The sequence below is a fragment of the Cucurbita pepo genome, chromosome 12, assembly GCF_057944985.1.
Source record: "Cucurbita pepo subsp. pepo isolate OVF chromosome 12, ASM5794498v1, whole genome shotgun sequence".
Lineage (NCBI taxonomy): Eukaryota > Viridiplantae > Streptophyta > Magnoliopsida > Cucurbitales > Cucurbitaceae > Cucurbita > Cucurbita pepo.
This window is the reverse complement of record NC_141809.1, coordinates 11583124-11603146: the sequence shown is the minus strand read 5'-3', so window position 1 is coordinate 11603146 and position 20023 is coordinate 11583124. Positions and strand designations below refer to the sequence as shown.

The window sequence follows — 20023 nt, the reverse complement described above, 5'->3', positions numbered from 1 at the left end:
ATGCTGCACAGCCACTCATTCGTCTGGATCAAATAGTTGAATCTATCTCACGGTTGAATTTATTATTATTTAAAGTAATTAGTATTAATTGTGTGTTTATGATTAAAATACAAGGCACAGACATTTGAGAAGCAAAAGATAAGTGTAGAATAACATATAAAATAGGAGATGGTGTAGTGAGAAAGAAAGGAAAGCTGGTTAGGTTTGTACGGAGGAAGCTACGGCAAGGTTAGACGCATTTGGGGTTTTGTCTTCTACTTTACTTCTATGTTCTTCAACCCTTTCCCCTCTCCCTCCGCCGTCTCTCCGCCGTCTCTCCGCCGCAAACCTCTTCCGTCCCCATCCAGTTCATACTCCTCGATTTCGACAAACAACACGTCCGCCTCCTTCCTCTTGTAATAATCCTCCTTCCTAATGTAAAGCAAAATTAAATTTTTTATTTTTTATTTTTTATTTTTTATTTTTTAAATATCTTTACTTATTTTGTTTAAAAAAATAAAAGTTCTTTAATATATGAAAGGGACGAAAATTGTCTATTATTTTTCGAACTTTTTTATTTTTTATTTGTTAAAAGTTTAAAGATATTTATATTACTTTCAAATATTTTCAAAACTAATAAAACTTTTAAAAATTAAAAGAGTATTATTTGTTTAAAAATTTGAAAAATATATTTTAAAGTTATATTTTAATAAGAAAGTATTTTCAAAATATTTTTTAAATTTTAATTATTATTGAAAAATTTAAAAGTTTTGAAAGTATTTTTTTAAAAAAAACTAAATGTGAAGTTTAAAAATATTTTTATTAATTTAACCTAAATTTAAAATAAGTTATTTAAGTTTAAAAATTAAAATTTAGGGATTGGAGATATTGTTTGCACTATCAATATCAATATGCCATAAGTACACAAAAACTCATTTTCCTCTCTACGCGGGTCGAACCAAGCTCAAACTTACCATAAAAACATAAAGGAATATTCTAAGATCGACATGTTTCAGAGCTATCAAAGATGAATTACAAATAGTTGTAATAAATTTTTGCATGATAATTTTTTGTCGGAGTATATATTTTCTCTGATTTTAAGTTTTTTCACTTAAATTATTGTATACGTTTTTTTTTTTTTTGTTGATTTTTATATTCGTGCTTTCTTCCGAACATCAAATTGTTAAAAAAAAAAATATCGGTTCATTTGACGTAGTAGCTACAATGGGAGATTCAGAATTCAAGGAGATTGTTATCTAGTTCAAACTCTTCGTCCCGAGGACCATCTTCAATGGATTACATGTCAGCAACAATAACATACGAATCATGAAGGCTAACTTCAGTAGGTGCTTGGTAGCATTGGTTTTTGAAACATAGGACATTCTCGGTGACAGGTTGACACAAGGTTCCTTATTATAAAAAGGATATTATAAGATTCAACCAAATTAAAAGGAATAAAATGAAAAACTTTTAAAATTAAACGGTTCATCGTTCAATTTCTCGACTACTCAATAAATTTGACTAGTACATAAGCCGAGTTCCCTCCATTATGTCGTGCTATCACAATGTAACGTGCTCGACAATGTCGACTCGATCATTGTTTCGATACGTGGAAGTTATCACTAGTTTCCCCTAGTAAATAAATACCAAATAGCATATTAGGGGATGGTTATTAAATCAAAAGCCGGTTCTAAGTTGATATATCGAAAACAAGGTCATAAAATCTGTTGACAATATGAAACTATTTTCATTTGAATCTTCAACCAACAACCTTACTTGATTCAAGAAATGCCTCTCTTCCCTTCCAAGAAACTCACACAGACCTTCGTCTTCTCCACAATGCCGCCTCGCATTTTCTCCTACTCTCAGATCCTCGCCTTCTTGCTCCTCTTTTACGCCTCACCGGCCTCCATCTCCGCCGATCTAAGCTCGTCTCAGCGAGGTAATTATGATTAAATCGATTTCTTGAATCTAATTAATCTCAGAATTATAATGATCTTAATAAACTACAGAGCCTAGTTACCTGAAATTCGTGTCCGACGCGGCGGATTTTCCGAAGGAAGATTACTACGATTACATAATCGTAGGCGGCGGAACAGCCGGTTGCCCGCTGGCTGCGACCTTATCGAGCAAATTCCGAGTTCTTGTCCTGGAGCGCGGCGGCGTCCCTCACGGAAACTCGAATTTGATGTCACAGGAAGGATTCTTGACGACTCTAATGGACGACGTCCATTCACGTGACTCCCCCGTGCAAGCCTTCACCTCAGAAGAAGGCATTCCTAATGCCCGAGGGCGGATCCTCGGCGGAAGCAGCGCCATCAACGCCGGCTTCTACAGCAGAGCGGATCCAGCGTTTTTCCAAAACTCGCACCTCCATTGGGACCTAGCCATGGTCAACCAGTCCTACGAGTGGGTAGAGAAAGAGATCGTGTTCAGACCTAATCTCAAGAATTGGCAATCGGCAGTTCGAGACGGAATGGTTGAAGCCGGAATCAAACCTTACCACGGCTTCAGTTTCGACCATTTGATTGGGACCAAAATCGGAGGCTCCACGTTCGACGAATTAGGCCGCCGCCATAGCGCGGCGGATCTTCTTGCTTATGCGAAGCCGTGTAATATCAAAGTCGCAGTGCACGCGACGGTGGAGAGAATTCTCGTGGCGTCCAAAGCAACGGCAACAGGGGTTCTTTATCATGACCAACGAGGCGCGTATCACCACGCGCTGCTACGCGCGCGTGGCGAGGTTCTAGTAGCTGCAGGCGCTATAGGAAGTCCGCATTTACTGTTACTGAGTGGAATTGGTTCGCGTCCGTATCTGTCGTCGTGGGGGATTCCTGTGACTCATCATTTACCCTACGTAGGGCACTACCTCTACGACAATCCCCGTAACGGAATTTCCATTTTATCGCCGATGCCGTTGGAGCAATCTTTGATTCAGGTAGCCGGAATAACGGAATCCGGCGCGTATTTGGAAGCGACATCCAACGTGATTCCGTTTACTTCACCCCCGAAGTCATTTTTCATAAGAGCTCAATCGGCGCCGGTTTATCTGACGGTGGCGACATTGATGGAGAAGATAATTGGACCGGTATCGTTCGGTTCGATGCGGCTGGCTTCAACCGACGTGAGAGTGAACCCGGTGGTTTGGTTCAACTACTTCGGCAACGCGGTGGATCTAGAGCGGTGCGTGAACGGGACGAGGAAGATAGGGGAGGTTTTGAGGAGCCGGTCGATGGAGGGGTTTAAGTTCAGCGGGTGGTTATGGAAGAGGGAGTTCCGGTTCGTTGGGCCGGTTTATCCGGAGAAAGAGGAGAAGGATGATGGGTTTTTGAGGGAGTTTTGTAAGAGGACGGTGAGCACGATATGGCACTACCATGGTGGGTGCGTCGCGGGGAAAGTGGTGGACCGGAACCATCGGGTCATCGGAATGGAGGCGTTGAGAGTGGTGGATGGCTCCACTTTTGGGGTGTCGCCTGGTACTAACCCTCAGGCCACGCTCATGATGCTTGGACGACATGTCGGCCTCCAAATTATCAAGGAACGCTCCTCTACTACGACACATCGCGTACAGTAGTACTCGTTTTCTTCCTTGTATTCCAAATATATTTTCGTACATTTCTTTTATACATAATTCTCTTTTTCTTTCTCTGCTTCTATTTCTTCCTTTTTTGCATGCATTTTATAGAATAAATTTTCTTTCTAGTCCCTTATTTTTTAAATCTTGTTTTTATATAGCCCTTAAGTTTTAAAATATTACGTTTTTATCTACTCGAAGTCTAATTTTAATATGGTTTGTTGGTAAATTTTAAAATATTATATTTTTAAAATTTTGAATTTTGTTTTTAAGAATTTCAAAAATTACGCTTTTAAACGGAAAATTTGAGTGACGGTGAAAATTGGGAGGTAAAATTATAAATATTAAAACATAAATAATTAGATAAAAAAATGTAACATTTTAGGTACGAAATAAGAATTAAACTCAATATTTAGAAATAAAAAATAAAAAATTTAATGTTTGTAATATAGGAATTAAATGACTAGGCCAAAAGCTTAGTGATTAAAAGAGTATTTTTCACATAATTTTTAATAATATGCATTTAAAACCGACCAAATATTAAAAACAAATATTATAATTAAATGGATAACAGCTCTATATTATTTTAAGACAGTAGTTAGTGTAAATTTTTTAAAAATAGTTAATATTTCAAAAAGTCAACCACTGTTTTCTATAATTCAATTTTATAATATATTTTTTAATATTCAACAAAAAAGTTGAAATATATATAATATATATATATATATATATATATATTCAACAAAAAGTAAAAATAAAAAATTTAAATTTAAATTTAAACTCTAAACCCTAAATTACCGATGAGGTTCTTGGATCTTCTTTTCAGGCTTCCTCTAGCTTTCTCTTTCCAACTTCCCCTCAAAACTTTATAAATTGTGTTTTGTTCTCCTCCCGAACTAATGAAGGACATCACAATCCACCTTTCTTCGGAGCCCAGCGTCCTTACTGGTACACCGCCTCGTGTCTACTCCCTTTAGGGAACAGCGAGAAAGCTAGAACATCGTCCGGTGTTTGACTCTAATACCATTTGTAACGACCCAGATCCACCGCCAGCGGATATTGTTTTATCTGAGCTTTCTTTTTCGGGCTTCCCTTCAAGACTTTAAAACGCATCTACTAGGGGAAGGGGAAGGTTTCTACACCCTTATAAATTGTGGGACATCACATTTTAACGGACCTCAAATTTTATTTTTGATATATATTTAGATTTTTTTATATAAATAAATAAATAAATATATATATATATATATATATATATATTTTGTTTATGAATGCAATAAATAGTTTAGGATTTATTTGGAAAAAAAATTTGAATTTGAAAGATTTAAAATGAAACTTTTAAAAATAATGAGGTATAATTATTTAATATAAAAAGGGGAAGATTGGAAAATTGGCTGTGGGCCGGCAGTTGGCCCAATGGCGAAGGACATATCATCACGCTTGGCGCGCAGATCGTGGACAAGCCACCTTTTTCTTTACATCTTCTTAGGTTTTCCCCGGAAACTTCCAAATCCGTATCGGAGCAGAGCACAGAGGGCCAACAAATTCACGAAATTTGTTAATACGAAGAAGTTGAACGGAGAAATTTGGTTGCCTCCGTACTCCATAGTTGCTTCCTGCTGTTTCGTTCCACTTGTTTACGCATGGCCGGCACTGGAATCCACCCGTATCACCAGCAATGGCCTGCGGCGGCCGCTGCTCCTCCTCTTCCTCCACCACAAGCTGCCACCGCCGCTCCCCCTCCTATTCCTCACCCTCATCCTCCTCAGATCCTCGTCGACAACCCCAGTCGTCATGCCTCCGATGAGGTACTGTCCCTCTTTTACCTAGTTGGAGATTAATTTGTTTTGTTTCGTGTTTTGTGGTGAGTTTGGGTGATTATTCTGCACAATCAGTCGTCTTGTGGAATTATTTGATGGTTTCTGCTATTTCGATTCTCTCTGTGAGGCAGTTTTTGATGTTGTGTGGCGTTAGGTTCGAACTATATTTATAACAGGTCTTCCTGAAGATGTAAAAGAGAGAGAGCTACAGAATCTTCTCAGATGGTTACCTGGTTACGAGGCCTCGCAAGTAAATTTTAAAGGCGAAAAGCCTATGGGTTTTGCTCTATTCTCCAATGGCCAGCTTGCTATTGCCGCTAAAGATGCCCTTCAGGTTCATGTCTTTACCTCACTGCTTTACTTATTGAGCTTTTGAATTCTCAATCTTCTAGTGTCGGTTGCTTTGTTCTTTGTGGTTTAGGATATGGTTTTTGATGCGGAGTCTAAGTCAGTGTTGCACACGGAGATGGCCAAGAAAAATCTCTTTGTTAAACGAGGTGATTTAGTAACTTTATGATTCTTGTTGGGTCTCGTTAGTTTTATTTTGAGCTCTGATTGGAGGGTCATAACGCATGACGTCTGTTTTAGAATTTGGTTTATCACATTTACTTTCCTTTTGATCTTGACTTGTAATGCTACATGCTTCTGCCATAAGTTGCCTTAGGCACTGTATATAGCTATGCAATAGTTTCGTCTCCTTTTCTATCAACAGTGGGAGATCAATAAACATTCTCCCAGCATAATCTTCTGCTTATTATCTAAGGCTTAGGCTACCTTCCGCTTGTTCTTTTGTCGTGTAATGATTTCACGGTTTAAACGCTCTTTGTTACTCATTTTTCTTTTCAAAAAAGAAAGAAGCAAAGGATTGCTCAATTTGCTAATCTTTGTACTACTTGTAGGCATTGTTGCTGATGCAAATGCTTATGACCAAAGTAAACGTTTGAGAACTGGTGGTGACTATGCCCACACCAGATATTCAAGCCCGTCGCCTTTTCATGCACCTCCACCCCCTATTTGGGGGCCTCATGGGTGAGTCTTCTCTTTATGGAAACTTGAAGGTGCTTTCGCTTTAAAGTCAGTTATATGTCTAATCACCTGGAGATGTTTTATGAAATGGCATTGAGTTGTGTTGTTCAAGTTCCTTATGGTTCTGTGATGATCTAGGTATATGGCTCCACCTCCTCCTCCATATGATCCGTATGGTGGTTACCCGGTTCCTCCTGTACCTATACCTGCTCCTGCACCTGTACCAGCACCTAGCAGCTATGTGCCTGTTCAGGTAATCCGTTTACAGTCTCTATGGAAAATAACTATAATTCTTGTTGGAGTTTCACCTTGTCAGTGGTGTCCTTTTACCATGCTTTTTTATTTTTTCATTAGCATTTGACTGGTCCACAATGTTAGTTTAGCATGTCCATGCTCTGTTTCGGTTCGACTTTGAACTTTGCATCGCCCTCTCGCAATTACTACCCCTGAACTTCGAACTTTATTTACAACTAACTATTAAAGTTATCACGAGATGAAGGCATCATGAAGTGTGTTGTCTTATTGTTTCCGCTGGGAAAATCAAAAGCTTACATTTCATGGGTTTTTGTGCAAGTATTGAAAGATTTCTGTATCTCATTTTTCTCATGTTTCATACAGAATACTAAAGATAATCCTCCTTGCAATACCCTGTTTATTGGTAATCTGGGGGAAAATGTAAATGAAGAGGAACTCAGAGGTCTTTTAAGCGTGTATGCAAGTCTCATCTTTGCACAATTTTTTAAATCATTTTATCATGTCTATAAATAACCTTAAACCAACTGAATCTTTTGGATCACTGGTTCATGACATTTAATGCAGACAATCTGGATTTAAGCAAATGAAGATTCTGAGGCAGGAAAGGCACACGGTCTGCTTCATTGAGTTTGAAGTAAGTAGGTTATAGTGAACTGTTGATCCTTTAATCTTCACAAGTCATGTTCAGGTTAAGGATTATCAAACTACGTTTCCTTTCATGTCTACTAATTTGGTTATCACTTCACCTATTTAGGACGTGAACACTGCCACCAATGTGCATCATAATTTGCAGGGTGCTGTTATTCCTAGTTCTGGCTCTGTGGGCATGAGAATACAATATCCTTTTCTTCATCAAAATTTTCTATTCGATGCTAGTTATAGAACGATCTTACCTATCCTATTGGTACTTGTAAATTGGAAGTTGTCTTTGCCTGGAAATGCAAGTGTCAAGAGTGAGCGATTTATCAAATTTAATGGTTGACTTATCTTACTCATAGGTGATACCTTGAACAAAATGGGTGCTTATCATGGATAGTGGATAGGCTTGTTTTACGTTTGATCTCTGTTTTATTTTCTAACAGCACAGTGGAAATGATAATGCTAGTGGAGCCTAGTACACGAGCCAGGTGATGTTAAGGAATATTGTTTATATTTTCTTGAGTTTGGATACATGTATTGTTTGCTGAATGTGCTGCTGTGCATCATTACCAATCAACCATTCATATTAGCTATTAGTTTTTACTAGACATTGAAATGCATTATGTGATTTCTTCAACTGGATTAATTGCATAGCAATTTGAACTAGATGTTTGTTTCATGATTGAGGATAGACGTTTCTTCTCTTGACTCATGAATACATTTTCTAAGAACCCATTTGGGAAACGGAAGGATGCTACCTACCCTGTTTCTGCTGCTGGCGCCAACGGAACTCCACAAGCTATGGCATACCAATAGCGTGAAGGGGATGTACTCTGTTCTTTTTGCTCCGACAAATACAAGCACTAGATGATAGGATGCATCTTGCAGCAGTTGCATGCATCCATGATCCATTTCATATCAAGTCATCAGCATTTTGAATGCTCATATTGGTGTCACAAACATTCCATTTGGAAGCATGCTACTGTAGCCCTTATTTGTGACATGCATTTATTTACCAGTAACTGAGAAGATTTCATGGCTGGATACTTAATAGGGGCTCAGATATTATTATCATTTGTAGGATGTGTGCTGTGCATTAGTCCTATCTTTATTGTTTGTACATGATGATTATGTAGCGATTTCTCTAAATGGATTGCCTGGTTTATTGAGAGCATCCACATGTAAGGTTCAGTCACTTCCTTCATCTCACCTCCCCATTTTCAAGTCAGTAGGAGTTCCATATCATGGTGCAGCTCTAGTAGGAATGTATTCATCTCAGTAGAAGTTCCAAATTACTCAACATCACGCCATTATTTCCTTGATTTTGCCATTAACATTCCCATAATCATCTCATGACCACATCATACTTACTTGGTCAAGCCATTAATTCATAGTGAAGTATTCACAGCATTCAAGCTACTGCTAAAACCTTCGTTTGTTAAGCATAAAAAAATATACAGTGTCATTTACATACAGGATTCAAGCATGAATTGACCGGGCTGCTATCCATTTGAGGTTCAGTTTCAGGTGCTATCTAAAGTTTCTTTTCCCAGCAAGGCTTCAATTGTGCATGACCCCACATGGAGGTGAAGTTATCATCAAATTATGGGTGAAGGGTATATATTTTTTTCTTCCTATAATTTCTTGAATAGAAAGCAAAGATAACACAGATTTATAGAGGCGACAGGATGAACCAGTTCGATCCATCTTCTCTTCATCGTCGAGTTTGCTGGATGTACCCGGCTTGACTACAAAGCTGGAGGAAATTGATGCCACTGCTCTCTTTGCTGACTTGCTATGCTTGGTATGGGTGGGATGTGAAGAAAGGAATAGTTTAATCAAGATCTAGGTTAACTTATGCTTGTTTAGGATCACCATTCTAGTGCTTTCATGGCGTTGTTCTTCAAACTTCTATCTTGTTGACTTAAGTGTCCTAAAACTGTTTAGTCGTTACAATCTCCTAGCATATTGCTCTCTGATACGAGAGCATAGAGCCGTAGAGGGAAATAAATGCAAAGTTACCTGACTGACCTATGGAAGGAGAACATAAATGCAATTCATTCAATGGCAATAGATCGCTAAAAAGGAAATAAATAACGCAAGGTTAAGTCAATTTTCAAATGATAGTTCCATTCCATGAGGATTTGGGAACAGAAATTGCAATGTTTGGACACAAATGAACAAAATCACAGGCAAGAATCCTGCTTCTGTTAAAGAATGGAAAAATGTGGGAATCATAATAGTTCGTTCGATCATCATTTACAAACTACATGCTTATCATAAACTTTACCAACATATCTAATACAAATGTAGGGAAGCCTCTAAAACTTAAACATGAAAGAGAGCAAAATTCAAAGAATATGGATGTAATTGACAGATCTAGAGGGTGGTGGAACTGGAAGCTCAAGTACCAACCAGGAATGCAACGCCCACAAATCCAAATCCACGCAACGAACTTGGATGTGTCTAATTTACAAGGAAGAAATTGTGACTCAAGAACTCCCATGAGATCTAACAGAAGATATCGACTGGGCTGAAACTGAGGCTGTTGGGCTATTAGGATCCCTGTCCCCATTTATGGCCTTTGGCCTCCCACTTAATCTTTCCATTGCATCTTGACAAACATCATTGAACCATTCATCTTCCGGTAGTACACTGACAGGAAATACAGATTGAATCTCATAAAAACTAAACAAAGTCTACAAAATTGTAAATACATCACGGAACAAGCAAAGTTCATTACAATCTAAGAGAATCGAAGGAGCCATACGTGTCTCACACATGCCAAAAATCATAAGAGACGCTCTCAACATGAAAAAGTGATATGAAAATAATAGGAAGCATCGACTTAATTCACAAAAACAAATAAAAAGATTGAAGGAAAATGGTCCCAAACCAAAAACCAATTTCATACTGCATGGTTCTAGTTTCTCTCAGAGGGCTTTCTTTTGTTATACGTGAAACGGCAGTAATATTCAAAATATAAACTGACCAAAACAAAATTCAAATTTTCAGGTGTTACAAACACACATACACTTCAAAATATACATGTAATGTGAGGTGGGAACGGCGTAATGTTATGTCTTTTATCTTCCTGGTTCATCAACTTAATAGATTTTGTGTAGCTAGTTTCATGCTCAGTCATAATTTTCTATCCAGCAGACGGCCCTAGTCTTAAGCATTTAAAATCAAGCATCATATGATATTACTATATATTACTATACATAACCATGCTAGTATCTGTGTTCAACAAACTTAAGTTAACAATGAGAAAGATAACCATACAAACAAAAATTATGCTAGTAATGCAAACTTTAGCATGCAAGAAAAAGTTATAAAAGCATTAGAATTCAGCATAATGGGTACGGCGTACCTATCTGGATCCATTCCTGTTGCAGCAAACGCAGCCATTGCTTTTGAAATGATCTCATTGACAACTCTGTGTAGATTCCGAGATAAGTATCGACCTTGGGAAGCAAAACACATGACGAACTTCATATCCAAGTACAACTGCACAAATTAGAAACAATTGATTGCAGTTATTTACATGGAAACAGGTGCCTATTAGTGATTGATGAGATTTTCAATCACATTCTCAGTAGTAGTTAGCTTACCAAGCCCAGAGACTTCATTTACACAATAATATTATTTATTTATATTTTAATTAAAAGAACCAAACAATCATTTATAAGCATATATGGTCAACATCTTCTCAGTAGTTTCTTTTTTTGAAATTCTTGATATGAAGCCCAACCTACAATACTTTACAAGGAGACGTTTTGTAACCCAACTTGCACTAGTTCCAAGAAAATAAGAATCCTCACTTATTAAGCATTACACCCAGATGGTTTAACCTAAGGCTGAACTCCCACCCCAAAAGCCCATACTATGTCTGATAACAACTGGGACCTTTTTTCTCGAAGGAAGTCGCAGTACGGTGAAGCAGAAGTACAATGGAGACATTGTGCTCTGTGTTAAGGTGTAAATATATAGCTCAAGAGAAAACAATATCCTATTTGCTCCTATTTTTCAAAACATAACAACAGCATATTTAGAAAGAACAAAAATGGTTTAGCGTAAGCTCCCCATATTCCACTCTTTTCTTGATATGAACACAAAAATGGCATTCTAGATTACAAATTAAAGACTGATGCTGTCAGCTGCAGGCGATGAAGTTTCATCAAATCCTTATATAATGTGATTGCCGAACGTAAAGAGTTATCAGGAGTAAGCAGAACCATAATGCTCACCTGTTGAAGACCCAGAGGTCCTAGAGGCCTTGGGCCTTCCTCAATATCATCCCAAAAACTTTGGTCCCCCGAAAGCCACAAGATGACAGTTTCTGTGAGCCTCATCAATAGTAATGTAGCAAATCTTTCCCTGCCAACAAACATATCTGCTGCCATACTAGCCATTCTGCTCAGTTTTACAAACAGTTCCTGAATTGTGATAATAAAAAATAAAAGAAAAATACAAGGTTAGACTTCCAATGGAAAAATCAAGTAATGGTTGCAGAGTACTAAGTGTTTCAGTATTAATTTGGTAGGAGAAACAAATTTCTTTTTTCATAGACAAAGGTTAGTCTAACTTTCTCATGCACATATAAGCATAAGTGTCACAACACGACCAGATATAATGATACATAGTATGCAAGTAAAATTGAACTAAATTAACCAACATAGTATACTAGAATCCGATCACAAAATAAGGATCACATGAAGTACCTGGAATATAAGAGATGGGAACCATTCAACTTCATCCATATTTCCACCCATGTTCAGGTACATCTCAGCAGTGAGATGGCTGTCTCCATCCTCTGTAAAAATCAGATCAAGGGCATGCTGTCGACAAAAAGTATCTTTCAATCTATCCACAGAGCCAACTAGCCGCCTTTTCCACTCCCTTTGTTCTGGATGACGGTTTTGCTTGTCTGAAAGTCTCTGGCGAGGATCGTCCTTATAAGCAGTCTGAGTTGGCAGGGACAGTTTCATGGCAGCACGAGGCAATAGTTCATATGCTAACAATGATGCATTTGCCAAGAGAGCAACTTGCTGAACTTCCGTTTCAGCTAAGCGCACTATCTTACTTCCCGCACCATCAAAATTTGCTTCTTCTTCCATACCAGGCAATGCTTTGATTAACATATTGATATAAGAGTCAAAAACTTGGAATAAACCCTCCAGAGTTTGATTGCCTAGTTGCATACTAAGTAAAGGTCCCACGTCCTCAAAAAAATCCTGCAAGGGGAACATTTGAACACCCAGAAAAGAAAAAAAAAGAGGAATATCGTACCAGTAAGATAAATGAAATAATGAAAGAATATATGCCATCCCAAAGTGCAACATCAAACACATATAATCCAACTTCCTTCAACAACCCCCTCCCCCCACCCCCCCAAAGAAAAACGCACGCGCACACATAAAACATATTGACAAAAACCACTTAGTTCAATTTTGAAAAGAGTATGGACCTAAAGGAAAAGGAAAATCACAGGGTTCCTTATTTCTCCCTACCTCAGACTAGCCACATAAAATACATACACCTCTCATACATTCTCTAGACTCGCCCACTTCCCATCCACTTAGTTACAAAGGGTCCTCCACTCCACTATCATCACATCTCCCTTACTTTCCAAAAAGAACAATGAATCAATAATAAATAATGTCAGAACAATCGCCAGAAAAGAATATAAACACAAATACCCCACGCATCAGCACACCACATTAATATCATTAAAGAATGATTAGGTGGGAATGTTTACCTGGACCATAAAATTGAAGCGGTGAGCACTACTAGTCAATTTATGTTGGAATGCAGTATTACTAAGAGCAGTGCTAGAAGTTCGGCCAGATTGGGATGTTGTTGTCGGAGCATATCTTAGTACCCAATCATCAGCAGCAGCCAAGGCAGCTGTGCTTTCTTCAATTCTTTTTAAATTGGCTTCAAGTGCTTGTTCAACACTAGGCCTGAAAAGTTTTACAAGCACAGGACAGAGTGCCAAACCACGACCTTCCAATAATGAACAATGACCTAAAGCAATTTGAACACACTCTGCAGCAGCTCTGAGACCTCCAGCAGCTGCAGATGAAGCTAAAGCATGTCTTTTTACAAGAAGTGCAAAAGCCTCCGTCTGTTTTGTAGCCCACACCACTAGCTCAGAAGAATAAGCAAGTTCTTTACCAAAAATAGACAAGGAATCACTAGAAGCTTGAGCAATGGCTGAGAAAACCAACTGGGAGAGGGCAGCAGTATAGGCTCCTCCATATGAAGTGCTGGATGGCCGAAGGCTTTGCATATTGTACTGATATCTTTGGAGATGTGCTTTTAGTAACAAAGTGTGAGCACGCTGTCCATCTCCTAATTTCTTGAGTGCTGATACGGCTGCACGGAGTTCGACACCACGAGTAGAAGGCTGACAAGCAGCCTCAGCAAGCTGATCTGCTAACCTTTGCCTCCTCTCAGCAATTGATGATTGAAGAGACATAATTGCCGCTGGGCTCAAGGTTTTCTTTTCTTTTGCCTCAGAAACTATCCTCTCTCCCTCATCAAGAGCTTCCAAAGCTTCATCAACTCTTCGTTCAGCTAAGAGAACATCCAAAGTATCAGGGTACTCCACTAACCACTTCTCAGTATCTGAAGGATTGTCATCCCCTGAACCTAGAAAGCCATTTGGAGTTGTGCTTTCAGAAGCAGAGGAGGACACAGAATCAATGTGAACCCCTTCAGCTAAACCATGAATTAAAGCAGCCTGAGTAGACAGAAGGTTTCTGATGGACGAGAGCTCCACCTCTAAATCTGATATCTCCTTTGATGTGCTGTCAGAAAATAGCACGACATCAATATAAATTATTACTACGCTGAATAAAATTAACAGTGAAGAAAAACATTAAAGTGCGCTCTGCAACTTTTTGTGGGTTTATCTCAGTTTATTCCTCAATAAAATATATTGTTCAATGTTCACTGTATCTATATATTTTGCAACTCGTCGGTTTTGCAACACTTCAGTGCACCACATTTCTTCAAATTAACTAGCAAACTAATTAATTACTTCATATCTTAAATTTATCCCTCGTAATAATAAAAGATAAAATCTTCCTTCACATGGATCGGCTGGTTCCATCCTTCAAACAACTCTACATTTATATAATATATTGAATGCCAGTTACAACTTACCGTATAAAGGCAGCATAATTTGCATAGACACTTTTACGCATCTCCTCAGCAGAAGCTTTCTTCAAATCCCAAAGATAAGTGCATAATTGCTTAATTTCCTACGAAACAGTATATACTTGACATCAGAGATTCGTCAAACAAATAAAGGTCTATTTGGCATGATATAAGACAATAAATAAAAAACATGAAGTAATGAAGTGGATGTGCGGTAGGGGAAATAACAAGCTCATTAATCACACGAACTGACCAAAGGGCATATGATCAAGGTTGTCAAATCATGAACTGAAATGTGTCGATGATTTTGAAAATAATGTATTACTTACTGCAAGTTATATTTTTTAAAAGGACCAGAAAGAAAAACAGTCTTTCATCTCCTGCCAGTAAATAGAATTAACTTCCATTCTCAAAGGCTATAAAATTTTCAAAGTTCCCAACAAAGCTCTTTCAAATGTTCCAAAATTTCTCAAGTCTAAACATAGTTTCCTCCAACGATCTACAACCTTCTTCCTTTTGGTTCGGTTCCAAATTCTACTCTTATTCTGTAGTCTCATTTCCTCAATAATCAGAAATGTTTTGTAAGCTAGATTTCTAGTGTCTAGAATATGAGTTTTCTTTCTGCAACAACTGTAAACTTCATAAATGAAATAGCCACAAGGGAAATGAAGAATACTTCTACGTTCTACCGAATGATGGTTGTTAATCAAGCGTCTTTAAAGCAAGACCACAAGAGCTTTGATTAACGTATATTATTTCATCTCCTTTCTAATTAATTTGTGTGGTTTTGCTTCAGAAACATATTATTCCGTTTGACAATATCATTTGATTCAAAGCATATGATATGAATCAAGTATGAACTCCTTCAACAATCCCTTATAAATATAAGGTTGACAGTATGGCTTGACATTTTATGTAAATATGTGACCGCTGTCAGGACGATGCATAAGATGGACAAAAACAATAGAAGATCGTACTAAAACAAGATGGGTGTGATAGCGCAAAGGAAAATACACCGTGAAATTTCACTTTCATGCATGATGAATCTATTTATAGTTAGAAGCTCTCTAAATCTTTCACAGCAGTAACACTTGCCAAAAAAAAGTCTTACGAAAATGAGAAAAAAAAAACTAAAGTTTCAGGATTTCACATATTTCAATCTTAAATATTTGATGGGAACAATTAACTCTATTAAATTTAGTAAGAAATCCCCGATGAGTGACAACAAATCACAACCAATTGAATCAGGAAAGGAAAGCTAAATTTAGCCGATATCCACAAAATGCTTAAGAAAAAACAAGTAAGCATCGCGATGACATGCAATCCCCACCTAACCGAGAAAGGATAAACACAAAACACTTGAAACGAAAGAAAAAAATTGGTAAAATGAGATGGATAGATGAAACGAACCTTCTCGTTAAGAGAGCATCTAGTTTGAACATAGGAATCGGCATCAAATTTATCGGACCTGAAGAAACTGATGCCCTCCTCAAACTTGGCGCCAGTCTCCTTGACAGGCGTGCCTCTGGACCGAGCGGTCTTGGCGGCGGCCATGGAAACCTGATGGCTCAATTGAAGCCGAAAAACAAAATCAGATCAAGAGAAGGAGGAAGAGGGAGATCGAAGGACGCCGTGGAGGAGAAATGGGAGAGAAATTGGAAGAGAGGAAGAGGGGAAAGGGGGAAAACGAAAGTTCAGAGAGAAGATGATTGAAGAAGAACGAGAAGGGGGCAGCCAGAGCAGAAGAGAATAAACAGCACGACTCTTCTCTTTGTTACTCATCGGGTTTGTTCGTCCGGTTTTTATAATGAACCGAAAATCGAGCCGAACCAATATGGCAATGTGCGTGCTTTGGCACAATTAGTTGAGATAACCGGTCGGTTTGAACCGGACAGGTTCGGGTTTTGGTTCATCGGTTTTAATTGCCCCTACTAAATTCTACATTATTTTTGTGTGTCTGAGTCAGGTGGGGACGGTCAGGTGGATGTTGTGGGATACGGTCAGGGCTGTATCGTTAAGCTGTCACTAAAAAGTAAATTTTGTGGGGGTTACAATTTGTGACTTTTGTGACTTTTATAAGAAATGTATATTTTAGGCATTTTTATAAAACTTAATAATTTAATACTGTGTTTAATACAAATATTTGTTCTTTAAAAAAAATCGTTCCATTCTTCTCCCACAAGTTCCATTCACTTAACATAAAGGCTTTCAGTAGTACCCCACGTCTATGAATACAAGAGGAGTGCCCACCCTTTCTTTCAAGTAGGCCACTTTTCTCCGAAATGTAGTTTCTCGCTCGTTACTCATAGAGCGGCATATCAGGAAAAAAGAAGAAGCTGCTTTCAAAGTCTTGTTGCTCTATTGAATCACTTGAATCTTGATACTTTTCGACACTATAGAGCTAGATGAGTGTCTCGTTGCTCCGTTGAATCACTTGAATCTTGATACTTTTCGGCACCATGGAACTAGATGAGTGTCTTGTTGCTCCATTGAATCACTTGAATCTTGATACTTTTCGGCACCATAGAGCTAGATGAGTGTCTCGTTGCTCCGTTGAATCACTTGAATCTTGATACTTTTCAGCACCATGGAACTAGATAAGTGTCTCGTTCGGCACCATGGAACTAGATAAGTGTCTCGTTGCTTCGTTAAATCACTTGAATCTTGATACTTTTCGACACCATGGAGCTAGATAAGTGAGCTATTACACTTTCTTCTCAAAAGATGAAGATTGATCGGAAATCTTAAAAACCGAAGCTAATGCATAATTAATCTAAATTGAAGCTAAAAAATATACATTAAAGAAGACCCAATTGTTAAAAATGGCATGTAAATATTCAAACCTGAAAATAATGATTTAAGAAAGAGTTGACCAGAAGCATGCTTAGACGACATAGGTAGACAATGACAAATGAGGGGTGGGGAACTAATTATTATTGGACGATTATTCCATTATACATTTCTTCAAGTAAATGGAAAGTTTTTCCTGGTAACGGCCGCTGTGTTTGATTCAACCTCCGCTGGAAGTGGTTGAATACAACACAGGACCCATCAATACCTGTCGGTATGAGAATTGGTAAGCTAAAATATAAGTCACAATTATTTATGGAGAGATCCAAATTTGGATGTGGATAGAAAAAATCAAGCACAAACAAAGCTTTATAGTTGATCAGTAGCAACAAATTTATTACACATTCGCAAGTTCATGGAAATTCCAGGAGATTCATCAATCCATTTCCATAAACGCTTTGATTCCAGAAACTGATTAAAGCCTATCACCAATGTTCATATGATAACAGAAGCAACTTCAAAACATTGACCTCCCATCACCTTCACGCTTCGGGAGTGTCCGACCGAATAACTGAGATGTAACAAAGATAAAAGCCATCGGTAAATACAAAGTTTAGTTCGTGAACTTAAAGGGTGGTATCTAATCAATTCCCTTAATCTTTCAACTTGTATCTAATAGACTCGAGAATTAAAAGACAAAAAATATATAATAGATCAAACTTACTAAACACAAAATTAAAAGTTCAATGCAACCTAGGAAGTTACTCGTTTAAAAAATGAAAGGATACAAACAACTTGAAGCGATAATGAGACTTCATGGGATCAATTCAACGCTTTCAAAAGTTTAAGGACCTTAATACGTTTAGAGACCTATTTAGAAGTTGACGCTTTTTAAAGTTCAATCTATTTGATAGAATCATAAAAGTTTTAGAAAGTTTGAAAACTGAACTTCTAATTAAAAAGGAAAAGACAATCACTTGCTTGATGTGGTACATTTACAGCACGCTGTTCTTTAAAAGCTCAATACAAGTGAGATTAGAGATTAAGAAAAAAGTTGCAACTCATAAATATTCACTAGAAATACAGTTACAATGGCTGAAATTCACACCTTCCGTCAAGAATAGGCTTTTGCAGTTGTTATAACAAAAATCACGCAATAAGATCACAAAAAATGTAGCAAAAAGTAAAAAGGAAAATAATCAAACATCCAAAAAAGTATCAAACGTGAGCAATGCAGTGTTCACTTTGAAGTTGCAAACGTCACCATAGAGTTCAACGTGCATAGAAACTATTTGCAAAACGTTTGAAGAATAATCTGTGTGGTGCCATACAACTAGCTTCAGTCACACAGTACACCATGGTCGAGTTATCTACAAACATCTACAAACGTTTCATTTTTCCTAAGACTATGGCAAAAAATGCACAAAATATTTGTAAGCAAATGACAACCAAGGAGTATGCAAGATTGCCAGTGCTGCGATACACATGTATATCACAGACATTCGGGGTTTTACAACATAAAAACTGGAGAAGAAAAAACCTATGCCCCTTACCAAAAGACTATTGTGGATAACCGATTACGCACTCTGATCGAAATATAGTATCTACACTTCGGATGTTTGGAATTTACTTAATTGCTAGGCAGAACTAGCTATTGCACCATCATACCTTAAAAACAAAATGAACTAATGTGTGAATAAATCCCTCCCAACGCTACGGCGGAGTAGAAGTAAAAATCACCCGGATACCGACCATTGATCAAAGTAGGCCAAATTAACAACGTCGGAACTTTGATTCATCAAAACCGATCACTGACAGATTCTTCGTGCCAACCAATATACGTTTCATTTGTTCTAGTCTAATCAATTGGTTTTTGTGATTTTCAACAACAGCCCAGAAATTCTTCTAAAAAAAGTTATCACCCCTAAAATATAACCCCCCAAAAACCACCAAGCTAAAAGTCTAACCCGCCATTGGCAGAGGAAGTAAGTTATACAGGCATCAAGTTAATCAATAGAATGGTATTGCTCAACAGGTTTGGATATAAATGAATTACGAGTAAATCCTTACTTCATACTGTGAAAATTAAGAGTATCCAGAAAAGAGATACGCCACTACAAATCAAGGGCCAAAGAACCAGCACACAAATGACTTGCACGACATGGAAGCGACCAATCCCTAACACAATTACGATACGCATAGATGCGAACGCAAACTATAAGCCCTATAGAATCACTACCGCGAATTGTATCCCTAATCCTTAAACGAATATTGTACGATCCTCATATCACCTTAAAGAGAACTGAAATTTATCCGAAATCCTCGACGATCGACCATACGAATTATCCCAAGAAAACAAAATATTGAATAAACAACAGATCAATGTATTGATGAAAAAAAAAATAGCAAAAAACAAAATCAATTAGAGAGAGAGAGCGAGAGAGCATACTGGGCTTTTGGGGCTTGCCGTCCGCCCACTTGGAAATGGAAAAGTGAACCTTCTCGCGGCTGAGAACTTCGGCCTTCAAAGGCTCCTTGAGACAGTTCCTGACCAGATTAGCGCAAATGTTCGAGTATGTGATATATGTCATCCCCGCCGCTCTCCAAAAGGGCACCGCTGCATTTGACGCCATTTCTCTGCAAATTTCTCTCTCAGTTTCTCTCTAGCTCTGCGCCTCAAAGAAAGTCCTCGATGATGCCTCAGTTCAGCCGATCTGCCCGTGGTTTAACTGGAAGGGGTGGGCCGACGAATGGTCTTTGGGCTTAATGGGCC

The 20023-nt window shown here is 38.0% G+C and overlaps 4 protein-coding genes across 7 annotated transcripts; 2 read left to right on the top strand and 2 right to left on the bottom strand.

Annotated features, from left to right (window-relative positions):
- The first annotated feature begins 1478 nt into the window (after positions 1–1478).
- Positions 1479–3608, top strand: LOC111807599 ((R)-mandelonitrile lyase-like). Its single transcript, XM_023693390.2, has 2 exons — positions 1479–1921; positions 1992–3608. Exons 1-2 carry the CDS (start codon positions 1768–1770, stop codon positions 3551–3553), a joined length of 1716 nt encoding a protein of 571 aa, XP_023549158.1. The 5' UTR covers positions 1479–1767; the 3' UTR covers positions 3554–3608.
- A 1394-nt stretch (positions 3609–5002) lies between these two features.
- Positions 5003–9344, top strand: LOC111806488 (uncharacterized). 4 transcript variants are annotated; one of them, XR_015423086.1, is made up of 9 exons: positions 5003–5361; positions 5528–5707; positions 5795–5870; positions 6273–6402; positions 6538–6652; positions 7018–7109; positions 7219–7288; positions 7409–8909; positions 8981–9344. XR_015423086.1 is itself a non-coding variant. In XM_087128825.1 (9 exons), the coding sequence occupies exons 1-9, from the start codon at positions 5197–5199 to the stop codon at positions 8107–8109; spliced, it is 1008 nt and encodes a 335-aa protein (XP_086984951.1). In that variant the 5' UTR covers positions 5003–5196; the 3' UTR covers positions 8110–9344. The 4 variants fall into 4 exon arrangements, 2 of the variants coding, with proteins under 2 accessions (XP_086984951.1, XP_023547595.1); XR_015423085.1 differs by having other exon boundaries at positions 8972–9344; XM_087128825.1 differs by having other exon boundaries at positions 7409–7493; positions 8015–9344.
- Positions 9345–9470: 126 nt separating this feature from the next.
- LOC111806487 (exocyst complex component EXO84B) lies at positions 9471–16221 on the bottom strand. Its single transcript, XM_023691826.2, has 7 exons — positions 15871–16221; positions 14467–14564; positions 13055–14108; positions 12018–12530; positions 11544–11732; positions 10667–10803; positions 9471–9948 (listed from the first exon to the last, which is right to left on the bottom strand). Exons 1-7 carry the CDS (start codon positions 16012–16014, stop codon positions 9786–9788), a joined length of 2298 nt encoding a protein of 765 aa, XP_023547594.1. The 5' UTR covers positions 16015–16221; the 3' UTR covers positions 9471–9785.
- Positions 16222–17592: 1371 nt separating this feature from the next.
- On the bottom strand, positions 17593–19958 carry LOC111806386 (ATP synthase subunit epsilon, mitochondrial). Its single transcript, XM_023691678.2, has 2 exons — positions 19700–19958; positions 17593–17821 (listed from the first exon to the last, which is right to left on the bottom strand). The coding sequence occupies exons 1-2, from the start codon at positions 19881–19883 to the stop codon at positions 17793–17795; spliced, it is 213 nt and encodes a 70-aa protein (XP_023547446.2). The 5' UTR covers positions 19884–19958; the 3' UTR covers positions 17593–17792.
- Positions 19959–20023: the final 65 nt, after the last annotated feature.